This window comes from Oncorhynchus mykiss, chromosome 5 (genome assembly GCF_057628025.1).
Source record: "Oncorhynchus mykiss isolate SJ-2025 chromosome 5, ASM5762802v1, whole genome shotgun sequence".
Classification (NCBI taxonomy): Eukaryota; Metazoa; Chordata; class Actinopteri; order Salmoniformes; family Salmonidae; genus Oncorhynchus; species Oncorhynchus mykiss.
In genome coordinates, this window is record NC_143026.1 from 19,190,677 (window position 1) to 19,212,576 (window position 21,900).

Below are 21,900 nucleotides of genomic sequence, written 5' to 3' on the forward strand. Positions count from 1 at the left end.
ACAGGAAGCCTGGTGCGGGGAGCTGCCACCGGAGGGCTGATGCGTGGAGGAGGTACTGGATAGACCGGACCGTGCAGGCGCACTGGAGCGCTTGAGCACCGAGCCTGCCCAACCTTACCTGGTTGAATACTCCCGGTCGCCCTGCCAGTGCGGCGAGGTGGAATAGCTCGCACTGGGCTATGCAGGCAAACCGGAGACACCGAGCGCAAGGCTGGTGCCATGTAAGCCGGCCCAAGGAGACGCACTGGAGACCAGATGCGTAGAGCCGGCTTCATGACACTTGGCTCGATGCGTACTCTAGCCCGGCCGATACGCGGAGCTGGTATGTACCGCACCGGGCTATGCACCCGCACTGGAGACACCTTGTGCACCACAGCATAACACGGTGCCTGCCCGGTCTCTCTAGCCCCCGGTAAGCACAGGAAGTTTGCGCAGGTCTCCTACCTTGCGTAGCCATACTCCCTGTGAGCCCCCCCCCCCCCCCCCAATACATTTTTGGGGCTGACTCTCGGGCTTCCGTCCGCGCCGCCGTGCTTGTCTCTCCAACTCCATTCTCCTATACCCCTCTTTGCACTGCTCCAGCGAATCCCAGGCGGGCTCTGGCACTCTCCCTGGGTCGACCGCCCACCTGTCTATTTCCTCCCAAGTCGTATACTCCAGACTTCGTAGCTCCTGCTGCCGCTGCCTGTCACCATGCCGCTTGGTCCTGTTGTGGTGGGTGATTCTGTTACGGTTTTCTTTAGGCGAAGTAGAGTCGGACCAAAATGCAGCGTGGTATTCTTGATACATGTTTAATAAAGAATAAACACGAACAATACAAAAACAACAAACGTACCGTGAAAACCTATACAGCCTATCTGGTGCAAACTAACACAGAGACAGGAACAATCACCCACGAAACACACAAAGAATATGGCTGCCTAAATATGGTTCCCAATCAGAGACAACGATAAACACCTGCCTCTGATTGAGAACCACTCCAGACAGCCATAGACTTACCTAGAAAACCCTACTAAGCCACAATCCCAATACCTAACAAAAACCCCAAGACAAAACACACCACATAAATAAACCCATGTCACACCCTGGCCTGACCAAAATAATAAAGAAAACACAAAATACTAAGACCAGGGTGTGACAATAGAACTTAAAGAAATGACGGAGTAAGTTTGAAGCCTGAACCGGGAGTTGTCTTTCTAGCACCAGAACTCCCTGAACAGCAACCCCTGAGAAGGCTCCAATACCCTTGTTCTTTTTAGGACTGTGTAGACAACGGCCCCTGACAAGCCAGCGACGGTCCCCAGTCCGGAGCCTCTAGCGACGGACCCCAGTCCAGAGCCTCCAACGATGGTCCCCAGTCCGGAACCTCCAGCGACGGTCCCCAGTCCGGACTCTCCAGTGACGGTCCCCAGTCCGGGGTCTCCAGCGACGGTCCGCAGTCCGGAGCCTCCAGCAACAGTCTGCAGTCTGGAGCCTCCAGCGGCGGTCTGCAGTCGGGAGTCTTCAGTGACGAGCTGCAGTCCAGAGTCTCCGGCGGGGGTTCCCAGTCCAGAGCCTCTGACGATGATCCACGGTCCGGTTCCTCCGGCAACGATTCATGGTCCGGAGTCTCCGGCGACGATCCAGGGTCCGGTTCCACAGAAGCGGAGGGAAAAGCGTAGGGAGCATGGGCTACGTCCCGAACCGGAGCCGCCACCGAAGATAGATGCTCACCCGGACCTTCCCCTATAGGTTCAGGTTTGATTGGGAATCATACTTAGGCAGCCCTTTTCCCACTTTCTGTTGTGGGATCTTGTTTTTGTGAGTTGCTCGTTTAGTGCTACTACACTTTACGTGTCGTTTATCTTTCTTGTTTTTTTGGTGTTCATTTAATAAATTCAAAATGGACGCCCACCACGCTGCACCTTGGTCTCATTCCGACGACAGCTGTAACAGTTATTTAGTCTGAAACTATTCTCTCTGTGGATGTGTCTGAGAAAATGTTAATTGGGAGGCAGACATTTTGTTTGGTTTGGGTAGCAGATGTTTGAAGTGCTGACAAGGACACATTCTTAAAGAAATCAGTGCAGAGAATACCAACAGGGACGCTTGAGTTCTCCTTACTTCCCCTTTTTATGGCACCGTAATTAAAATGAATTGATTTTTATGGGTGTTTTTCTCCCAGTACTCTAGCGTTACGGCTCTATTAATTTATCATAGACTGTTATTCCAATCCATGCTGGGGTTGTAATAGTTTAGCTCTGGAAGATCCCCACCGAGTACAAATGGAGACAGAGCTGAAGCCTTTATTATTTCTGCTTTCGTTCTGCTGCTCTAAAATTGATGAAATTCAACAGGAAAGGAAAGTAGCCTTGACAACGGAACTAAACAGTGAAATTGGTTCTCAACCTGTGTGTGTCATCCTTTATTAGCAATGAAAGGAGTCGTAGTAATTGGTAGAGAGCTGCTGATGGAGCAGCTTTAAGACTGTAGGAATCAAATTACTGTTTTGGTTCTCTTTACGGCATTAGGATCATTAACCTTTTATAGAACTTTAAGAAATGACGGAGTAAGTTTGAAGACTACAAAGCAGGGGAGAGTATGCTGTCAACTCGGCCTGTCAGATTGAAACAGACTAAATAAAAGGAGAGGAGACCCGGGACCTGGGATCCGGGCCTGAACCGGGAGTTGTCTTTCTAGCACCAGAACTCCCTGAACAGCAACCCCTGAGAAGGCTCCAATACCCTTCTTCTTTTTAGCACTGTGTAGACAACAGCCCCTGACAAGCCACTATAGCCGTATGTCCCTCAGTATGTTCAGCACCATGGACAACAGCCCCTGGAGCTGTATGTCCCTCAGTATGTTCAGCACCATGGACAACAGCCCCTGACAAGCCACCGGAGCTGTATGTCCCTCAGTATGTTCAGCACCATGGACAACAGCCCCTGACAAGCCCCTGCAGCCGTATGTCCCTCTGTATGTTCAGCACCATGGACAACAGCCCCTGGAGCTGTATGTCACTCAGTATGTTCAGAACCATGGACAACAGCCCCCGGAGCTGTATGTCCCTCAGTATGTTCAGCACCATGGACAACAGCCCCTGACATGCCACTGGAGCCGTATGTCCCTTAGTATGTTCAGCACCATGGACAACAGCCCCTGACATACCACTATAGCCGTATGTCCCTTAGTATGTTCAGCACCATGGCCATCAGCCCCTGACAAGCCACTATAGCCGTATGTCCCTTAGAACTAGAAGCTACAGTACGCTCTAGCTAGTGTGTACTAGTTTATATGTACTAGCTAGCTGTACAAGTAACAGTGGTTAACATAATGTGCGTAGCGCACTGACACACTGGAACAAAGCTATTGACTCATGCGATACACGAGACCAACAAACGTCTACAGGTTGCGCGCATATACCATTTGAGAAGCAAAAATACAATCTGAGACTCACGCTAGCTGTAGGTTGCGCTTCGAGGTTCGCAGAAGACCCGGTGTCAGCGTGCATAATCTTCAGCTGGATGCTTCTCTCCGTATGGCCCTCAGTATGTTCAGCACAATGGACAGCTCTCCAAAATAAATCCTAAAAGCTGCTTCTCACTCTGTATAATTTATAGCTGCAGAATGATATATTTGTCCCTGCATGCACACACACACACATATGCACGCACACACACACACCACTTCTTTATAGGTTGCAGTAAATGTCACCACTAAGTGTCTTAGCACTCAGGGGATTATGAAACTTGCTAAACATGGGCAAACATGCCAGGGTCCTTCTCTCTCCACTACTTCCTATCAACTCTACTTACTCTCTCCTCTCCTCTCCTCTCTTTCCTATCCTCTCTTCTCCTTCCCCTTTCCTTCCACTCTCCTCTCCCCTCTCCTCTCCTCTCGTTCTCCTCTCCTCTCTTTCTCCTCTCTTACTCATTCTCCTCTCCTCTACTTTCCCTATCTTACTCATTCTCCTCTCCTCACTTTCTCCTCTACTCTCCTTCTCTTCTCACCTCTTCTCCTTCTCCTCTCCTTCCTCTCTCCTCTATTCTCCTCTCCTCTCATCTCTCCTCTCCTTCTCCTCTCCTTTCCTCTCTTCTTTACTTATCCTCTCCTTCCTCTCTTCTCTCCCCTCTCCTTTACTTCTCCTCTCTCCTCTCCTTCCTCTCTCATTTTCTTATCCTCTCCTTCCTCTCTCCTTATTCTCTCCTTTACTTCTCCTCTCCTTCCTCTTTCCACTCCTCTCTCCTTACTTCTCCTCTCCTTCCTCTCTCCTCTCCTATTTACGTCTCATCTCTCCTCTCACTCCTTCCTCTCTCTTCTCCTTCCTCTCCTCTACTTCTTCTCCTCTACCTCCCCTTTCCGCTTTACCTCTCCGTCCCCTCTCCTCCTCTCCTCTCCTGCTTCTCTCATCCTTCTCTTCTCTTCTCTTCTCTTCTCTTCTTTCCTTCTCCTTTCCTTCCTCTCTCCTCTGCTTTGTTTGACTGTGCTCCTGGTAAAGTCACAACACATATCTGATACGTCTCATTTGCGGTAGGCTTTTGACTGTTGAAAAATAACTAGCAAGCGGCATAGCTAGAGGAATCTGGCATACCCAGACAATATGATACAGGAATAGATACAGAACACAAACATAACATATAATTATAAAATTACATGCAATTGTCAGAGTGCTAGGGGGTAAGTTGTGTGTGAGAGAATGTTGGGGGGTAGATGGAGGGGTGTGGTGCGTCTCAGTGTGTCTGCCAATCACATTCTAAAACATGGTAATGTATTCCATTCTTGATTGACAGCACATTGTAACACATACTCAGAGGCCTTGTTCAGAACATGTACTATATATATCTTTCTCCCTCTCGCCATCTTTCTCCATCTCTATATGTGTCCTTGTGTATTGGCCATACACTCTCACTGAAAATAGAAGCAAATATTTATTTATTCATTAATTGAAACATCAGAGAACCAAGAGAGAGAGAAAGAGAGATAGAGAGTGAGAGAGAGAGAGAGAGGAAGAATGCCTGAAGGATGGGGAGGGAGAAAGAGGGGACAGGAAGAGGGAAGGAGTGACAGTGCAAGGGTTAAACAGGGAGAGAAGAAAGAGGTTTGGAGGCGTAAGACAAAAGGAGAGGGGGATAGAGGAGAGAAATGGAACAAGATTGGGAGAGTGAGAAGAGTTTGATACAATCAGAGAGGGAAAGATAGAGGTAGATAGGTGGATATAGAGAAGTCATATCTATTTTTTAAAGGCAATGTTGCAATTAAATTTGCCAATATAAACAGAATATATAAAAAACGTGTTTATTTTTCCCCCAGGGCTGCTAAATTTAAAAAATGGAGTCTAGAAATCCAGGGCTTAAAAACAAAGGGGTCATTGTACACTGATGGTTCATATTTACTTTAAAATTCACAATTTGGGGGGGGGGGGGGGGGGGGTAGCCCTATTCAGTAAAAGACCAAGTCCATCATTACTTTAAGGCATGAAGGTCAGTCAATACGGAACATTTCAAGAACTTTTAAAGTTTATTCAAGTGCAGTCACAAAAACCATCAAGCGCTATGATGAAACTAGCTCTCATGAAGACCGCCACAGGAATGGAAGACCCAGAGCTACTTCTGCTGCCGAGGATAAGTTCAGTAGAGTTACCAGCCTCAGAAATTGCAGCCCAAATAAATGCCCTCTTTAGCGCTCGAGGGTGCCAGGCTACCCTTCTTTACACGCACCTGTCACCATCACTACGCACAGCAGCGCTAATTGGACTCATCTGGACTCCTTCAAATTGTTGATTACCCCCTGTATATTTGTCTGTTCCTTGGTGGTGTTCCCTGTGTCCGCATTAATTGTTGTTATGTGTTCCTGTCCAGACAAAGTTCCTGGTCCATTTCATCTCCGTCAGCTATTAAACCTTCACTCCCTGTATCTGATGCTCATCTCCTGGGTCGATCCTTACATGATTGGGACAAATGCTTTAAGAAGAAAGTAAATTCCACAAGTTAACTTTTAACAAGGCACACCTGTTAATTGAAATGCATTCCAGGCGACTGCCTCATGAAGCTGGTTGAGAGAATGCCAAGCGTGTGCAACGCTGCCATCAAGGCAAAGGTTGTCTACTTTGAAGAATCTCAATTATACAATCAATTTTGATTTGTTTAACACTTTTTGATTACTACCTGATTCCATATGTTATTTCATAGTTTTGATGTCTTCACTATTATTCTACAATGTAGAAAATAGTAAAAATAAAGAAAAACCCTTGAATGAGTAATTGTGTCCAAACTTTTGATTGGGACTGTATTTATATATATATATATATATATATATATATATATATATATATACAGTGCCTTGCGAAAGTATTCGGCCCCCTTGAACTTTGCGACCTTTTGCCACATTTCAGGCTTCAAACATAAAGATATAAAACTGTATTTTTTTGTGAAGAATCAACAACAAGTGGGACACAATCATGAAGTGGAACGACATTTATTGGATATTTCAAACTTTTTTAACAAATCAAAAACTGAAAAATTGGGCGTGCAAAATTATTCAGCCCCCTTAAGTTAATACTTTGTAGCGCCACCTTTTGCTGTGATTACAGCTGTAAGTCGCTTGGGGTATGTCTCTATCAGTTTTGCACATCGAGAGACTGACATTTTTTCCCATTCCTCCTTGCAAAACAGCTCGAGCTCAGTGAGGTTGGATGGAGAGCATTTGTGAACAGCAGTTTTCAGTTCTTTCCACAGATTCTCGATTGGATTCAGGTCTGGACTTTGACTTGGCCATTCTAACACCTGGATATGTTTATTTTTGAACCATTCCATTGTAGATTTTGCTTTATGTTTTGGATCATTGTCTTGTTGGAAGACAAATCTCCGTCCCAGTCTCAGGTCTTTTGCAGACTCCATCAGGTTTTCTTCCAGAATGGTCCTGTATTTGGCTCCATCCATCTTCCCATCAATTTTAACCATCTTCCCTGTCCCTGCTGAAGAAAAGCAGGCCCAAACCATGATGCTGCCACCACCATGTTTGACAGTGGGGATGGTGTGTTCAGCTGTGTTGCTTTTACGCCAAACATAACGTTTTGCATTGTTGCCAAAAAGTTCAATTTTGGTTTCATCTGACCAGAGCACCTTCTTCCACATGTTTGGTGTGTCTCCCAGGTGGCTTGTGGCAAACTTTAAACGACACTTTTTATGGATATCTTTAAGAAATGGCTTTCTTCTTGCCACTCTTCCATAAAGGCCAGATTTGTGCAATATACGACTGATTGTTGTCCTATGGACAGAGTCTCCCACCTCAGCTGTAGATCTCTGCAGTTCATCCAGAGTGATCATGGGCCTCTTGGCTGCATCTCTGATCAGTCTTCTCCTTGTATGAGCTGAAAGTTTAGAGGGACGGCCAGGTCTTGGTAGATTTGCAGTGGTCTGATACTCCTTCCATTTCAATATTATCGCTTGCACAGTGCTCCTTGGGATGTTTAAAGCTTGGGAAATCTTTTTGTATCCAAATCCGGCTTTAAACTTCTTCACAACAGTATATCGGACCTGCCTGGTGTGTTCCTTGTTCTTCATGATGCTCTCTGCGCTTTTAACGGACCTCTGAGACTATCACAGTGCAGGTGCATTTATACGGAGACTTGATTACACACAGGTGGATTGTATTTATCATCATTAGTCATTTAGGTCAACATTGGATCATTCAGAGATCCTCACTGAACTTCTGGAGAGAGTTTGCTGCACTGAAAGTAAAGGGGCTGAATAATTTTGCACGCCCAATTTTTCAGTTTTTGATTTGTTAAAAAAGTTTGAAATATCCAATAAATGTCGTTCCACTTCATGATTGTGTCCCACTTGTTGTTGATTCTTCACAAAAAAAATACAGTTTTATATCTTTATGTTTGAAGCCTGAAATGTGGCAAAAGGTTGCAAAGTTCAAGGGGCCGAATACTTTCGCAAGGCACTGTATATATATATATATGTACAGTATATATTCACAAAAATATGATTTGATGTGAAAAAGAAAAAAAAATTGATGTGAAGGGAAAACGATTAGCTATATTTGCTTAGCTATCCCATCTGATTGAAAAGTTGATCAAATAAAAATGCCATTAGCTATCTAGATTGAAATTGCTGGAGGAAAGTTCGCTAACATTACCACACTCCCACCAACAGACTGAGTTTACTACCTTAGCTAGCTAAATGACCTGTAGCTAGGTTTCTTGAAAATAACAACTATATAGCTAGCTATAATACTGACTATTGTGAAACTACTTCATGGCCCTGCCTGTTTATTGATGCACTGTTTACAGAAAAGGTTGGCAAGAAAAATGCCCGTCTTGATTTCACTGCAAATAGGCTGTTGTTTTGGTACAATTGGAATGAATAGGCTTGTGCACATTTACGTTAGTGTTAACTAAGTTACTGACTGACTAGGCTAATTCTTATTCATGTTTTTGGTGTTGTTGCATTTCAGATGAAGAGGGAGTTAGATCACTAGAAAGCAGCATGCCCGTATTCATAAAGAATCTCAAAGTAGGAGTATTGATTTAGGAGCAGTTGTGCCTTTTATATCACAATGATTGATTACATTGACAAAAGGGAGCTGGTCGTAGATCACTAGTCCTACTCTGAAGAAGCTTTGTGAATACGGGTCCAGAAATAAAACTGTTGCCCAATACCTTGCACAGCAGTCTTCACCACAAGACCCTCGAGGTATTACAGTCCATGCATATGAACTGAATATTGTATGTGAATTTCCACTAACAAAAGTGTTCAATAGTTCAGCAACATGTGCAGTGAACATGGCCCAGGCCACTGCCTGCTGTGACATGGGCTTGGATGGTGACACACATCTTCTTCAAGCTTCCTGACTGAATACTGGGGTCTTCAGTGGTTCCAGAAGCACTGTAGTTCTGTCCTTCAGCTGTTCTTGTCTTTTAATGTTCTGTATTATGTCATGTTCCATGTGTTCCCCAGGAAGAGTAGCTGCTGCTTTTGCAACAGCTAATGGGGATCCTAATAAAATAGGAAGGGCCTTACCTGAGAGTACAGCAACAGTCTCTCTGTCTCGCAGCCATTCTGTCAACATGTATTGTATGTAACCACTCAAATTCATATAAAGCTGTTATGACGTTGTTTTGCCATTCTTTAGTCATGTGGGATATAGACACTGCTCCAAAAAATAAAGGGAACACTAAAATAACACATCCTAGATCTGAATGAACGAAATATTCGTACATAGTTGAATGTGCTGACAACAAAATCACACAAAAATGATCAATGGAAATCAAATGTATCAAACCATGGAGGTCTGGATTTTGAGTCACACTCAAAATTAAAGTGGAAAACCACACTACAGGCTGATCCAACTTTGATGTAATGTCCTTAAAACAAGTCAAAATGAGGCTCAGTACTGTGTGTGTAGCCTCCACGTGCCTGTATGACCTACAACACCTGGGCATGCTCCTGATGAGGTGGTGGATGGTCTCCTGAGGGATCTCCTCCCAGACCTGGACTAAAGCATCCGCCAACTCCTGGACAGTCTTTGGTGCAATGTGGCGTTAGTGGATGGAGCGAGACATGATGTCCCAGATGTGCTCAATTGGATTCAGGTCTGGGGAACGGGCGGGCCAGTCCATAGCATCAATGCCATCCTCTTGCAGGAACTGCTGACACACTCCAGCCACATGAGGTCTAGCATTGTCTTGCATTAGGAGGAACCCAGGGCCAACCGCACCAGCATATGGTCTCACAAGGGGTCTGAGGATCTCATCTCGGTACCTAATGGCAGTCAGGCTACCTCTGGCGAGCACATGGAGGGCTGTGCGGCCCCCCAAAGAAATGCCACCCCACACCATGACTGACCCAAACCGGTCATGCTGGAGGATGTTGCAGGCAGCAGAACGTTCTCCACGACATCTCCAGACTGTCACCTCTGTCACATGTGCTCAGTGTGAACCTGCTTTCATCTGTGAAGAGCACAGGGTGCCAGTGGCGAATTTGCCAATCTTGGTGTTCTCTGGCAAATGCCAAACGTCCTGCATGGTGTTGGGCTGTAAGCACAACCCCCACCTGTGGACGTCGGGCCCTCATACCACCCTCACGGAGTCTGTTTCTGACCGTTTTAGCAGACACATGCACATTTGTGGCCTGCTGGAGGTAATTTTGCAGGTCTCTGGCAGTGCTCCTCCTGCTCCTCCTTGCACAAAGGCAGAGGGAGCGGTCCTGCTGCTGGGTTGTTGCCCTCCTACGGCCTCCTCCACGTCTCCTGATGTACTGGCCTGTCTCCTGGTAGCGCCTCCATGCTCCAGACACTACGCTGACAGACACAGCAAACCTTCTTGCCACAGCTCGCATTGATGTTCCATCCTGGATGAGCTGCACTACCTGAGCCACTTGTGTGGGTTGTAGACTCCGTCTCATGCTACCACTAGAGTGAAAGCACCGCCAGCATTCAAAAGTGACCAAAACATCAGCCAGGAAGCATAGGAACTGAGAAGTGGTCTGTGGTTATCACCTGCAGAACCACTCCTTTATTGGGGGTGTCTTGCTAATTGCCTATAATTTCCACCTGTTGTCTATTCCATTTGCACAAAAGCATGTGTAATTTATTGTCATTTAAACTCAGTTTTTCAACTGTAAAAAATTCCCTGTCTTAGGTCAGTTAGAATCACCACTAACTGACCTAATGTGAAATGTCGAGAGAAGGATTTATTTCAGCTTTTATTTCTTTCATCACATTCCCAGTGGGTCAGAAGTTTACTTTCACTCAATTAGTATTTGGTAGCATTGCCTTTAAATTGTATAACTTGGGTCAAACATTTTGGGTAGCCTTCCACAAGCTTTCCACAATAAGTTGGATGAAATTTGGTCCATTCCTCAAGATAGAGCTGGTGTAACTGAGTCAGGTTTATAGGCCTCTTTGCATGCACACGCTTTCTGTTCTGCCCACAAATTTTCTTTTGGATTGAGGTCAGGTCTTTGTGATGGCCACTCCAATACCTGGGCTTTGTTGTCCTTATGCCATTTTGCCACAATTTTGGAAGTATGCTTGGGGTTATTGTCCATTTGGAAGACCCATTTGCGACCTAGCTTTAACTTCCTGACTGATGTCTTGACATGTTGCTTCAATATATCCACATAATTTTCCATCCTCATGATGCCATCTATTTTGTAAAGTGCACCAGTCCCTCCTGCAGCAAAGCACCCCACAACATGATGCTGCCACCCCCATGCTTCACGGTTGGGAAGGTGTTATTCGGCTTGCAAGCCTCCCCCTTTCTCCTCCAAACATAATGATGGTAATTATTGCCAAAAAGTTGTCACATCCTGACCATAGAAAGATTTTATTTTTTATGGTGGAGTAGGTCAGGGCGTAACTGGGGGGTGTTCTAGTTTATTATTTCTATGTGTAGTCTAGTTTTTGTATTTCTATGTTGGCCTGGTATGGTTCCCAATCAGAGGCAGCTATCTATCGTTGTCTCTGATTGGGGATCATATTTACAGTGGGGGAAAAAAGTATTTAGTCAGCCACCAATTGTGCAAGTTCTCCCACTTAAAAAGATGATCCAAAAATCCAGAAAATCACATTGTAGGATTTTTAATGAATTTATTTGCAAATTATGGTGGAAAATAAGTACCATAAATGAATCATGGTAATACATGGCTTATCGCTAACAGTCATCCAAAAATGTTCATGCATTCCAATGCAAAATGCTAACACTAGCGGGAGCACGAGCTAGCTATCAAGCTCAACACACAGTAATTGTACACAATAAACCACCAAACTTAGCTCCACATTATATGACACAGATCTCAAGGAACTTACGTTGAGATGCACGAACAATTGAACATCAGAATCCCTGTATTTCAGTCCAGAGGAGGAAAAGATCAGCAGGAGGGAAAATTGTGGAAGTGCTCATCATGATGGGGAAAGCAGGTTTCTGACCACACAGTGTGCTGGGGTCATAAACTAACTGAAACTGAAGTCCTGGGAATCAAGGCCACTGACAGGCTGAAGGAGATGTGGTGATAAGTATTTGGCGTGACCTCGACCACTAAGACACTAACAAAAGTGTGGGTCCTCTGTATGTGGGGGTCCTGCCTGACTAGGACTAACTAGAAGGGATGGCTAGAATCGGCTGACTGAAGCTGTCTGTTTTAACACTGGTGCTTCATTGTCAAAAGAAACCCACTTGCACACTTCCATATGGTGCAGCCAGGCAGTCCAGAAGTGTTCGTCTGAATCTACGTCAAGCCTGGATAACATTCTACTTCATATTTTTATGGTGCGCGTGGAGCCCAGAAGTATATCATTGATTACATCTCCAATTTACAATGTCATATTGAAAAAATAAGTGACGTATCAGACTCTTAAATATATGCATGGTTTTAAAGTGAAACATGGGCTTTAAACCAAAGCCAAGCATTGGGATTCTTTAATCTGCAGGAAGAGAACATCCGATTCTACTTGACCCAGGAGGCTCCACAGATGGTACTGAGAAAACATGAACACCGCCAATCCCCATCAGTCTCTCCGAAAGTTTGATCACATAGAAAGAATCACTATAATTCATTGTTGCAACAATAGTAATAATAATTTGAAAGGGAAATGGCTTTTGAAGTGTTCTAGAATAGTTGGGAACACACTGTGAGATACATTTTTAAAGATGCTTAAAAGGATGCCTATTTTTAATGGGTTACATTGTTCTCTGTGATGTTTGATTTTAGACATACTTTATTATAACACAATTATGGCACATACCGGTAATGATGTGTGGGAGATTAGTATTATAAAGACTTGTGTTTTCCTACTGTGTATTTAATATCCGGACAGGCAAGCAGATAGTGCATATGAAGAATAATAATCCTCTATTCTGCATCACTTATCCACATACAGGGAGTTATCAACACGAGACAATGTATATGCAGGGAGTTATCAACAGGAGGTAATGTATATCCAGGGAGTTATCAACACGAGGTAATGTATATCCAGGGAGCTATCAACACGAGGCAATGTATATCCAGGGAGCTATCAACAGGAGGTAATGTATATCCAGGGAGCTATCAACACGAGGCAATGTATATCCAGGGAGCTATCAACAGGAGGTAATGTATATCCAGGGAGCTATCAACACGAGGTAATGTATATCCAGGGAGCTATCAACACGAGGTAATGTATATCCAGGGAGCTATCAACACGAGGTAATGTATATCCAGGGAGCTATCAACAGGAGGTAATGTATATCCAGGGAGCTATCAACACGAGGCAATGTATATCCAGGGAGCTATCAACAGGAGGTAATGTATATCCAGGGAGCTATCAACACGAGGCAATGTATATCCAGGGAGCTATCAACAGGAGGCAATGTATATCCAGGGAGCTATCAACACGAGGTAATGTATATCCAGGGAGCTATCAACACGAGGTAATGTATATCCAGGGAGCTATCAACACGAGGTAATGTATATCCAGGGAGCTATCAACAGAAGGTAATGTATATCCAGGGAGCTATCAACAGGAGGTAATGTATATCCAGGGAGCAATCAACATGAGGCAATGTATATCCAGGGAGTTATCAACAGGAGGCAATGTATATCCAGGGAGCTATCAACACGAGGCAATGTATATCCAGGGAGCTATCAACACGAGGCAATGTATATCCAGGGAGCTATCAACAGGAGGTAATGTATATCCAGGGAGCCATCAACAGGAGGTAATGTATATCCAAGGAGCCATCAACAGGAGGTAATGTATATCCAGGGAGCTATCAACACGAGGCAATGTATATCCAGGGAGCTATCAACACGAGGCAATGTATACCCAGGGAGCTATCAACACGAGGCAATGTATATCCAGGGAGCTATCAACACGAGGCAATGTATACCAAGGGAGCTATCAACACGAGGCAATGTATATCCAGGGAGCTATCAACACGAGGCAATGTATATCCAGGGAGCTATCAACACGAGGCAATGTATATCCAGGGAGTAATCTCTCTCTCTCTCTCTCTCTCTCTCTCTCGGTTTGATCTGAAGCAGAATGAACTCATGAAAAGACATGACCCCTCAGTATTATTCTTAGTAATACCCATGATGTGGTATTATGGTCAGTCAAGCACACAAACAAACAAAGACACACACAACAGCCTGATCCTGACAGACACATGCACTGTTACCATAACCAGGGGTCTGCAACCTGTGGTTCTACTGTAGAGCCCCATGGGGCTCTTTAACTGCCCCTTTGTTGCTCCATGACGATCAATAATTCAAGCTGCGCGAGGAATGAGATTAGAACAAAGATTCTCTGTTTATTGACACAAATCATTAACTATCTCATCTCAGGTACAACACACATCCAGCAAAAGCACAAAAAGAGTGAAAAGCCATTGTCCTCTGCAAGTTTTTTAAACATTTAAACAGCATTATCCTCTGCTAGCTGAGTGGGAGGGAGAGATACATTTAACAGCATTACCCTCAACTAAAAGGCATACTTTAGTTAACAGAATAGGGTGATGATAATTCAGTTGAAGAGAGAAGAGCCGTAGGACTGAACCCAGGTCTCCAGGATACATTACTTGATATATTCTATTGCTTTGTATTCTTCTGAAAGAAATGAGCTGGATATGAGATAGGTTCCTCCCACACGGTCCAACTAAACATAGACAGAGAAGCAAAGCCAGTGCCAACAGCAAGGGGGTGATACAAGAACATTAAAAAAAGCCTCCGACTGGAAAAATAAACGTTCTAAAAACAAACAAGTGAAAAAGCAAACATTTTTGCAACCAACCCCCCCCCACATCCCTCTCTTTTATAGGTACAGCATCATATAGCAAAATACATTCAGAAGGTAGCAGACCAGAATGGTAAAAAAACACTCATGCAAATCAAGGCTGTTTTACACAGAGTCACAAACAACAGGAAAGTCTTTGGCCGGGATTCAATCCAAGAGGCACGCTGTGGCGCAGTTGACAACACGGCTTTTAATGCCAATGTTCCCGCGTTTGCAGAGATTGCATTCACTGAAAATGCTGCTGATTTGACTCAATTGGAAATTCCCTTTAAAATGTCAAGCGCGCTACTTACACAGCTTTGATTGAATACCGACCTACTTCTCGTACAGTACAACAGTGTGCCCCAACAGTCAGTGCCTTCAGGGAGCGTATTCAAAAATCGTCTTAGGGTAGGAGTGCTGATCTCGGATCCGATTTGCCCTTTAAATCATAATGAATAAGAGGGGGAACCTGATCCTAAATCAGTATTCCTACTCTGAGACACTTTGTGAACACAGGCCCAGGTCTTCTCATGGATGTTGATGATGTTGTTGTTAACTTGTTTACAGACTTCTTTATTTGCTACTGAAGGGATAAAAGGGATAGAATGTGTTTGTGTGTGTGACAGACGGTGGTTGTAGGCTCTGTGGTCTTCTGCACACCATATGCTGGTTCACCCCACCATTCTCCAAATAATGTCCCAGTTCTCCCAATTTTACCCCTTATCTGTCCGAAGGGCGAGGTTCTCCCTCTCTCTGTCCGGGGGCCAATGGGGGGTCCTGGTTGGCAAACAGTTTATAACCAATCCCATAGTCCTTTGCTAGGACCCCAATGATCCCCATAGAGTAAAGTCCAGGAGAGACAAGGGAGGTACTTCCTGACAGTACTTCCAGAGACAGACCCAGAGCCGCAGAGACAATCTTCCATGATGGTTACTAGCCATTATTTAAAAAAGAAAGGCGTGATATTTTTTTGGCATCTGTTATTTTCAGTCCAATATATAGTTTTGAACTCTAGATGTATCATGTTCCCTTCCTTTTTAGTAAACAGTTCTCTTTTTAATTTCAATCGATGTGCACATTAATTCACGTTGTAGTTCCAGTCATGGTTGATGTAATCTCTCTAAAGACAGTCTTATGATATGACATACTACATATGCTGCACTTTCCATAAAGTCTTTCTCTTCTAGATATACAGTATATTTAAATATAGGATGATCTCTCTCTCTATTCTCTATATAGTATATTGTAAATAGTACTGTCTCCATGGTTACAATTCCTGTGAGCTGATGACATGGAACAGTGTGACATTGTACAGAACCTGGTGTCCATTATTCCATGCGTAGAGCGCACGGTCCCGAGGGTTGTAGTCAAGCATGGAGATATGGGAGTACTTGTTCTGGAAGGCGATGTCTATGTACTCGTACGTGGAGGAGTTAGTGCTGTAGGCGTAGTACACCTTGGTCCCTCCAGAGTAACCGTTGGTAACATAGAGAGTACCACAGATCATGAAGGCTTCGCCAGCGCTCCTCTTGGGGTGGTTGGTGGTCCAGCTCTTGATGATCTGCAGCGTGCTGGGGTTGAGCTTGCTGATGACGATGTTTCCAGCGTTCTGATTGGTGGCATAGACAGCCCAGAGCCCACCCTCGTCCACCATGAGGTCGATGTCGGAGTGGCCGCCCCAGGCATAGTGATACATGTTGTTGTAGCCGGCGTTGTCCAGCTGGCGTGACTTGCTAATGGCGGAGGTCTTGAAGTCAAACTTGATGATGATGTGACTCTGAAATTTGTTGAAGTAAATGGAGCCGTTGTAGACCACCTGACCCGTCCCGGACCACGGGTGGGGGAGGCGGTGAGACGTGAAGTTGTCCGTCGTCATGAAGTCCGCCATGGACTTGTACTCCCGCACGAAGCGGTTGTTGTGGTAACCGTCCATGTACCACACCTAACAGACAGAGATACAGACGAGTAGAGAGGAGAGAGTAAATATTAACTCAGAGTCAGTAGCAACTTTATAATACAAAGACGATAAACCACACCCTGCAGTCCTGTTAAAACCCTCCTATCAAACTCCTCAATGCACCATTATGTAGATGGGCGCTATATACATGTGGATCACGCATAATTTCACACTGTAAATCATATCACGCTGTCAACAGAAAGCCTAATTAAATGGGATGCTTGACTCGGAGCAGAGCAGGGAGCAGTGCTCCTGCCTTCTGCTTCAGAATACAAACAGTCAGGAATGACAGGCAGCTGCAGGTGGAGGCAGGCCGGGGCCCAGCCCCACAGGGATAATGCGAATCATTCCGGATAAAAGGCTGCCTAGACCATTTCCTCATTGATTTTTTAACTAGGCAAGTCAGTTAAGAACAAATTCTTATTTTCATAGACGGCTTACAAACAAGGCCTTGTTCTGGGGCAGAACGACAGATGTTTTACCTTGTCAGCTCTGGGATTTGATCTTGCAACCTTTCGGTTACAAGTCCAATGCGCTAACCACTAGGCTACCTGATGCCCCATTTGCTGCATCCCCTCCTGCTCCAACCCTCCAAGTTCTGACACACCACAACTTTCCCATTCCCCCTCCTGACAATCTGATTAGCTAATGGATCTTTGAGAGCCCGGATGTAAGGGCCTTAAGGGTCCAGGAAACACCATCACCAACCTTTAATGTTCTTCTCTTACAGAGAGAGAGAGAGAGACCCACACAAACAGACCCCACAGAGCACCAGTCCTAACCAAATTATGAGAAAGCAAAAAGAGAACTACAGTATATGACACTGGAAAGAATCAACCAAGAAACAGAGCAAACAATAATGCTATCTGGCCCTAAACAGAGAGTACACCGTGGCAGAATAACTGACCACCGTGACTGACCCCAAGTTAAGAAAATCCTTGACTATGTACAGACTCAGTGAGCATAGCCTTGCTATTGAGAGAGGCTCTCGCCATGTGCACACTGCCCACAAAATGAGGTGGAAACTGAGCTACACTTCCTAAACTCCTGACAAATATTTGACCATATTAGAGATACATATAAAATTAAACATTGATAAACTCCCATATCTGTTAGGTGAAATACCTCTGTTTGCAATCACAACAGCAAGATTTGTGGCCCGTTGCCATGAGAAAAGGGCAACAAGTGGAGCACAAACAACATTGTAAATACATCCTATATTTATCTGTCTTCCTGGTACCATTAGAACACATTACACATGGTCTCATGGATTCATGGCACACATGCATAGCACATATTTTACCATCCAGCTTAGCTACCTTGCCTTTAAATTATTATCTTGCCTTACTGGACACTCTCAGACACTCTCACACTACCTTGTATCTCACAAGCAGCAAGGTCCAACGTTACACAGAGAAACCAGAAGAATAGAGCAATACCAGAGAGACCCACATATGGAACATATGCAGTTTTCCTTCGATGTACAGATGATATTATGACTATGACGGTCATGTATGTTTATGTTTGCGTGTGCTTTATGTATTTGTACTCTAACCTCTAAACCCCAGATCTGCATACAGATCCATGTGTCATATAAACATTTTGGCTGACAAATAAACATCTTGGCTGACACCATCCCTTCATTAACGACCTTGCTGTCAGGGCTCGGGTGTAAACCATGCATTTATTCTCTGCATTTGCATTTGAATGTGTTTTAGTAATAAAAGCTTTGTCTGTCTATTCCTCCAACAGATGCCCAGCCCAGGAGAGCTAACTCAGACATGGCCGTTTAGTAGAAGGAACGGAACGGACGGACGGACAGACAGACAGACAGACAGACAGACAGACAGACAGACAGACATTAATCAAAGCTTCTATTAAGGTCAGATTCTGAAGAGGCAACTCTATTATGGGTGTGTCAGGACTCTTAACAGCCTGGCCTCTTCAACTGAGTACAATTAGTCATGTCACCTGAGTAATATAGTGTGCATTCCAAAGGGCATTTTGATCTGAGCCCTATGGGCCATGGTCAAAAGTAATGCTCTATATATGAATAGGGTGCCATTTGGGATACAGACAATGAGTGTAATGTAAAGCACTTAGTGTGATCTTCCAGGAGCTACCGCCGTAAAACACAGTGCCAAGGAAATCATTACCTTAATGTAGCTGGGCTTTAGACGCTACCGAGGTCAGGAAATCATTACCTTAATGTAGCTGGGCTTTAGACACTACCAAGGTAAGGAAATAATTACCTTAATGTAGCTGGGCTTTAGACGCTACCAAGGTAAGGAAATAATTACCTTAATGTAGCTGGGCTTTAGACACTACAAAGGTAAGGAAATAATTACCTTAATGTAGCTGGGCTTTAGACACTACCGAGGTCAGGAAATCATTACCTTAATGTAGCTGGGCTTTAGACGATACCGAGCTCAGGAAATCATTACCTTAATGTAGCTGGGCTTTAGACACTACCAAGGTGAGGAAATAATTACCTTAATGTAGCTGGGCTTTAGACGATACCGAGCTCAGGAAATCATTACCTTAATGTAGCTGGGCTTTAGACGCTACCAAGGTAAGGAAATAATTACCTTAATGTAGCTGGGCTTTAGACGATACCGAGCTCAGGAAATCATTACCTTAATGTAGCTGGGCTTTAGACGCTACCAAGGTAAGGAAATAATTACCTTAATGTAGCTGGGCTTTAGACAATACCGAGGTAAGGAAATCATTACCTTAATGTAGCTGGGCTTTAGACGCTACCAAGGTAAGGAAATCTTTACCTTAATGTAGCTGGGCTTTAGACACTACCGAGGTCAGGAAATAATTACCTTAATGTAGCTGGGCTTTAGACGCTACCGAGGTCAGGAAATAATTACCTTCATGTAGCTGGGCTTTAGACGCTACCAAGGTAAGGAAATAATTACCTTAATGTAGCTGGGCTTTAGACGCTACCGAGCTCAGGAAATCATTACCTTAATGTAGCTGGGCTTTAGACGCTACCGAGGTCAGGAAATAATTACCTTAATGTAGCTGGGCTTTAGACACTACCAAGGTCAGGAAATAATTACCTTAATGTAGCTGGGCTTTAGACGATACCGAGCTCAGGAAATCATTACCTTAATGTAGCTGGGCTTTAGACGCTACCGAGCTCAGGAAATAATTACCTTAATGTAGCTGGGCTTTAGACACTACCGAGGTCAGGAAATCATTACCTTAATGTAGCTGGGCTTTAGACGATACCGAGCTCAGGAAATCATTACCTTAATGTAGCTGGGCTTTAGACGCTACCGAGCTCAGGAAATAATTACCTTAATGTAGCTGGGCTTTAGACGCTACCGAGCTCAGGAAATAATTACCTTAATGTAGCTGGGCTTTAGACGCTACCGAGCTCAGGAAATCATTACCTTAATGTAGCTGGGCTTTAGACGATACCGAGGTCAGGAAATAATTACCTTAATGTAGCTGGGCTTTAGACGCTACCGAGCTCAGGAAATCATTACCTTAATGTAGCTGGGCTTTAGACGATACCGAGCTCAGGAAATCATTACCTTAATGTAGCTGGGCTTTAGACGCTACCGAGCTCAGGAAATCATTACCTTAATGTAGCTGGGCTTTAGACGCTACCGAGCTCAGGAAATCATTACCTTAATGTAGCTGGGCTTTAGACGCTACCGAACTCAGTAAATCATCACTTTAATGTAGCTGGGCTTTAGACGCTACCGAAGTGTTAAAGAGGGGTAATTGTATTTTCTCCATGTTCATGGACGGCTGAAATGTGTGTGTGTGTATACCCTGGTATCTCCTTCTGGTGCCGCAGGGTCAGTCATCCAGGATCCGAACCGGGATCCAGACGTCTTGATGGTGACAGGATCACTGATGCCCGTCAACTTCCCACACGCTGTGAAGGAATAACCAACATAGAAATACCTCTCATAGATACTGCATATCATTCTCATAGATTAAACACTGTTTGTGTCTATGTCTAGGCCTCCATCTGTATGTCATCCTCAGAGAATAAAGGTAATGGTCTTGGGTATTCTGTGCATTATGTTTGTCTGAGCGATGGAGGGTGAGAGAGAGAGAGAGAGAGAGAGAGAGAGAGAGAGAGAGAGAGAGATGGGGAGAAATGAGGAGAGAGAGAGACAGAGCAAGAGAGAGAGATGGAGAGAGAGGGGGGAGAGAGATGGAGGGAGGGAGAGAGATTTGATTGTTGTTCCAGGTTATGCAGGATCCACTGAGCTCATGCTGCTGCTACCCGTTCTAGGCTGTTTGAGCTGAGCGCATCGTTAATTAGGCTTGATTGAGGTGTTGATATGAAGTTGACATATCTAGCTCCTGAACGCTTAGCTGCGCCGTGTTCCCTGATGACAGCCAGGTAGTTTGATTAATGGGTTTATCATTATGAACAGATGGTTAACAACCTCGTTCTTGTTGTTAGATCTTAATGTTAACTAACGAACAAACAGCTTCGGTCCCGTCCCCTATTATAGTCTCTCTTCCCCTCTATGCTTTTCTCTCTCTTTATGCGATTCTCCCCCTTTCTCTCATTATCTCTCTGGCACTAATGTGGTTGGGAAATGCAATTATTCATGTCTATCTATCTTCACCCATCACTCTTTCTCTCATCTATCTTCACCCCTCACTCTTTCTCTCATCTATCTTCACCCCTCACTCTTTCTCTCATCTATCTTCACCCCTCACTCTTTCTCTCATCTATCTTCACCCCTCACTCTTTCTCTCATCTATCTTCACCCCTCACTCTTTCTCTCATCTATCTTCAACCCTCACTCTTTCTCTCATCTATCTTCAACCCTCACTCTTTCTCTCATCTATCTTCAACCCTCACTCTTTCTCTCATCTATCTTCAACCCTCACTCTTTCTCTCATCTATCTTCAACCCTCACTCTTTCTCTCATCTATCTTCACCCCTCACTCTTTCTCTCATCTATCTTCAACCCTCACTCTTTCTCTCATCTATCTTCAACCCTCACTCTTTCTCTCATCTATCTTCACCCCTCACTCTTTCTCTCATCTATCTTCACCCCTCACTCTTTCTCTCATCTATCTTCAACCCTCACTCTTTCTCTCATCTATCTTCAACCCTCACTCTTTCTCTCATCTATCTTCACCCCTCACTCTTTCTCTCATCTATCTTCAACCCTCACTCTTTCTCTCATCTATCTTCAACCCTCACTCTTTCT

General features: G+C 44.4%; 2 protein-coding genes across 4 annotated transcripts in view; one reads left to right on the forward strand and one right to left on the reverse strand.

Moving 5' to 3' along the window:
• LOC149983189 (uncharacterized) overlaps positions 1–18,919 on the forward strand; it is a 131,570-nt gene extending 112,651 nt beyond the window's left edge. Inside the window, exon 2 of one of the 2 annotated variants that reach the window (XR_016495916.1) lies at positions 18,452–18,919. Coding sequence is in view for 1 of the 2 variants with exons in the window: in XM_090234079.1 (XP_090090205.1) it covers positions 1,348–1,731 (384 nt within the window). In the remaining variant the exon portion in view is untranslated. Of the gene's footprint in view, positions 1–1,259; positions 5,397–18,451 lie in introns of those variants that run through there. The other variant, XM_090234079.1, reaches the window with a different exon arrangement.
• LOC110523374 (noelin) overlaps positions 14,254–21,900 on the reverse strand; it is a 30,002-nt gene continuing 22,355 nt past the window's right edge. For both annotated transcript variants that reach the window (XM_036977001.2, XM_036977000.2), the window contains exons 5-6: positions 20,491–20,597; positions 14,254–16,684 (exon numbers count right to left, since the gene is read on the reverse strand). In XM_036977001.2, coding sequence (XP_036832896.1) covers positions 16,010–16,684; positions 20,491–20,597 — 782 coding nt within the window. In that variant the 3' untranslated portion in view covers positions 14,254–16,009. The remainder of the gene's footprint in view (positions 16,685–20,490; positions 20,598–21,900) is intronic.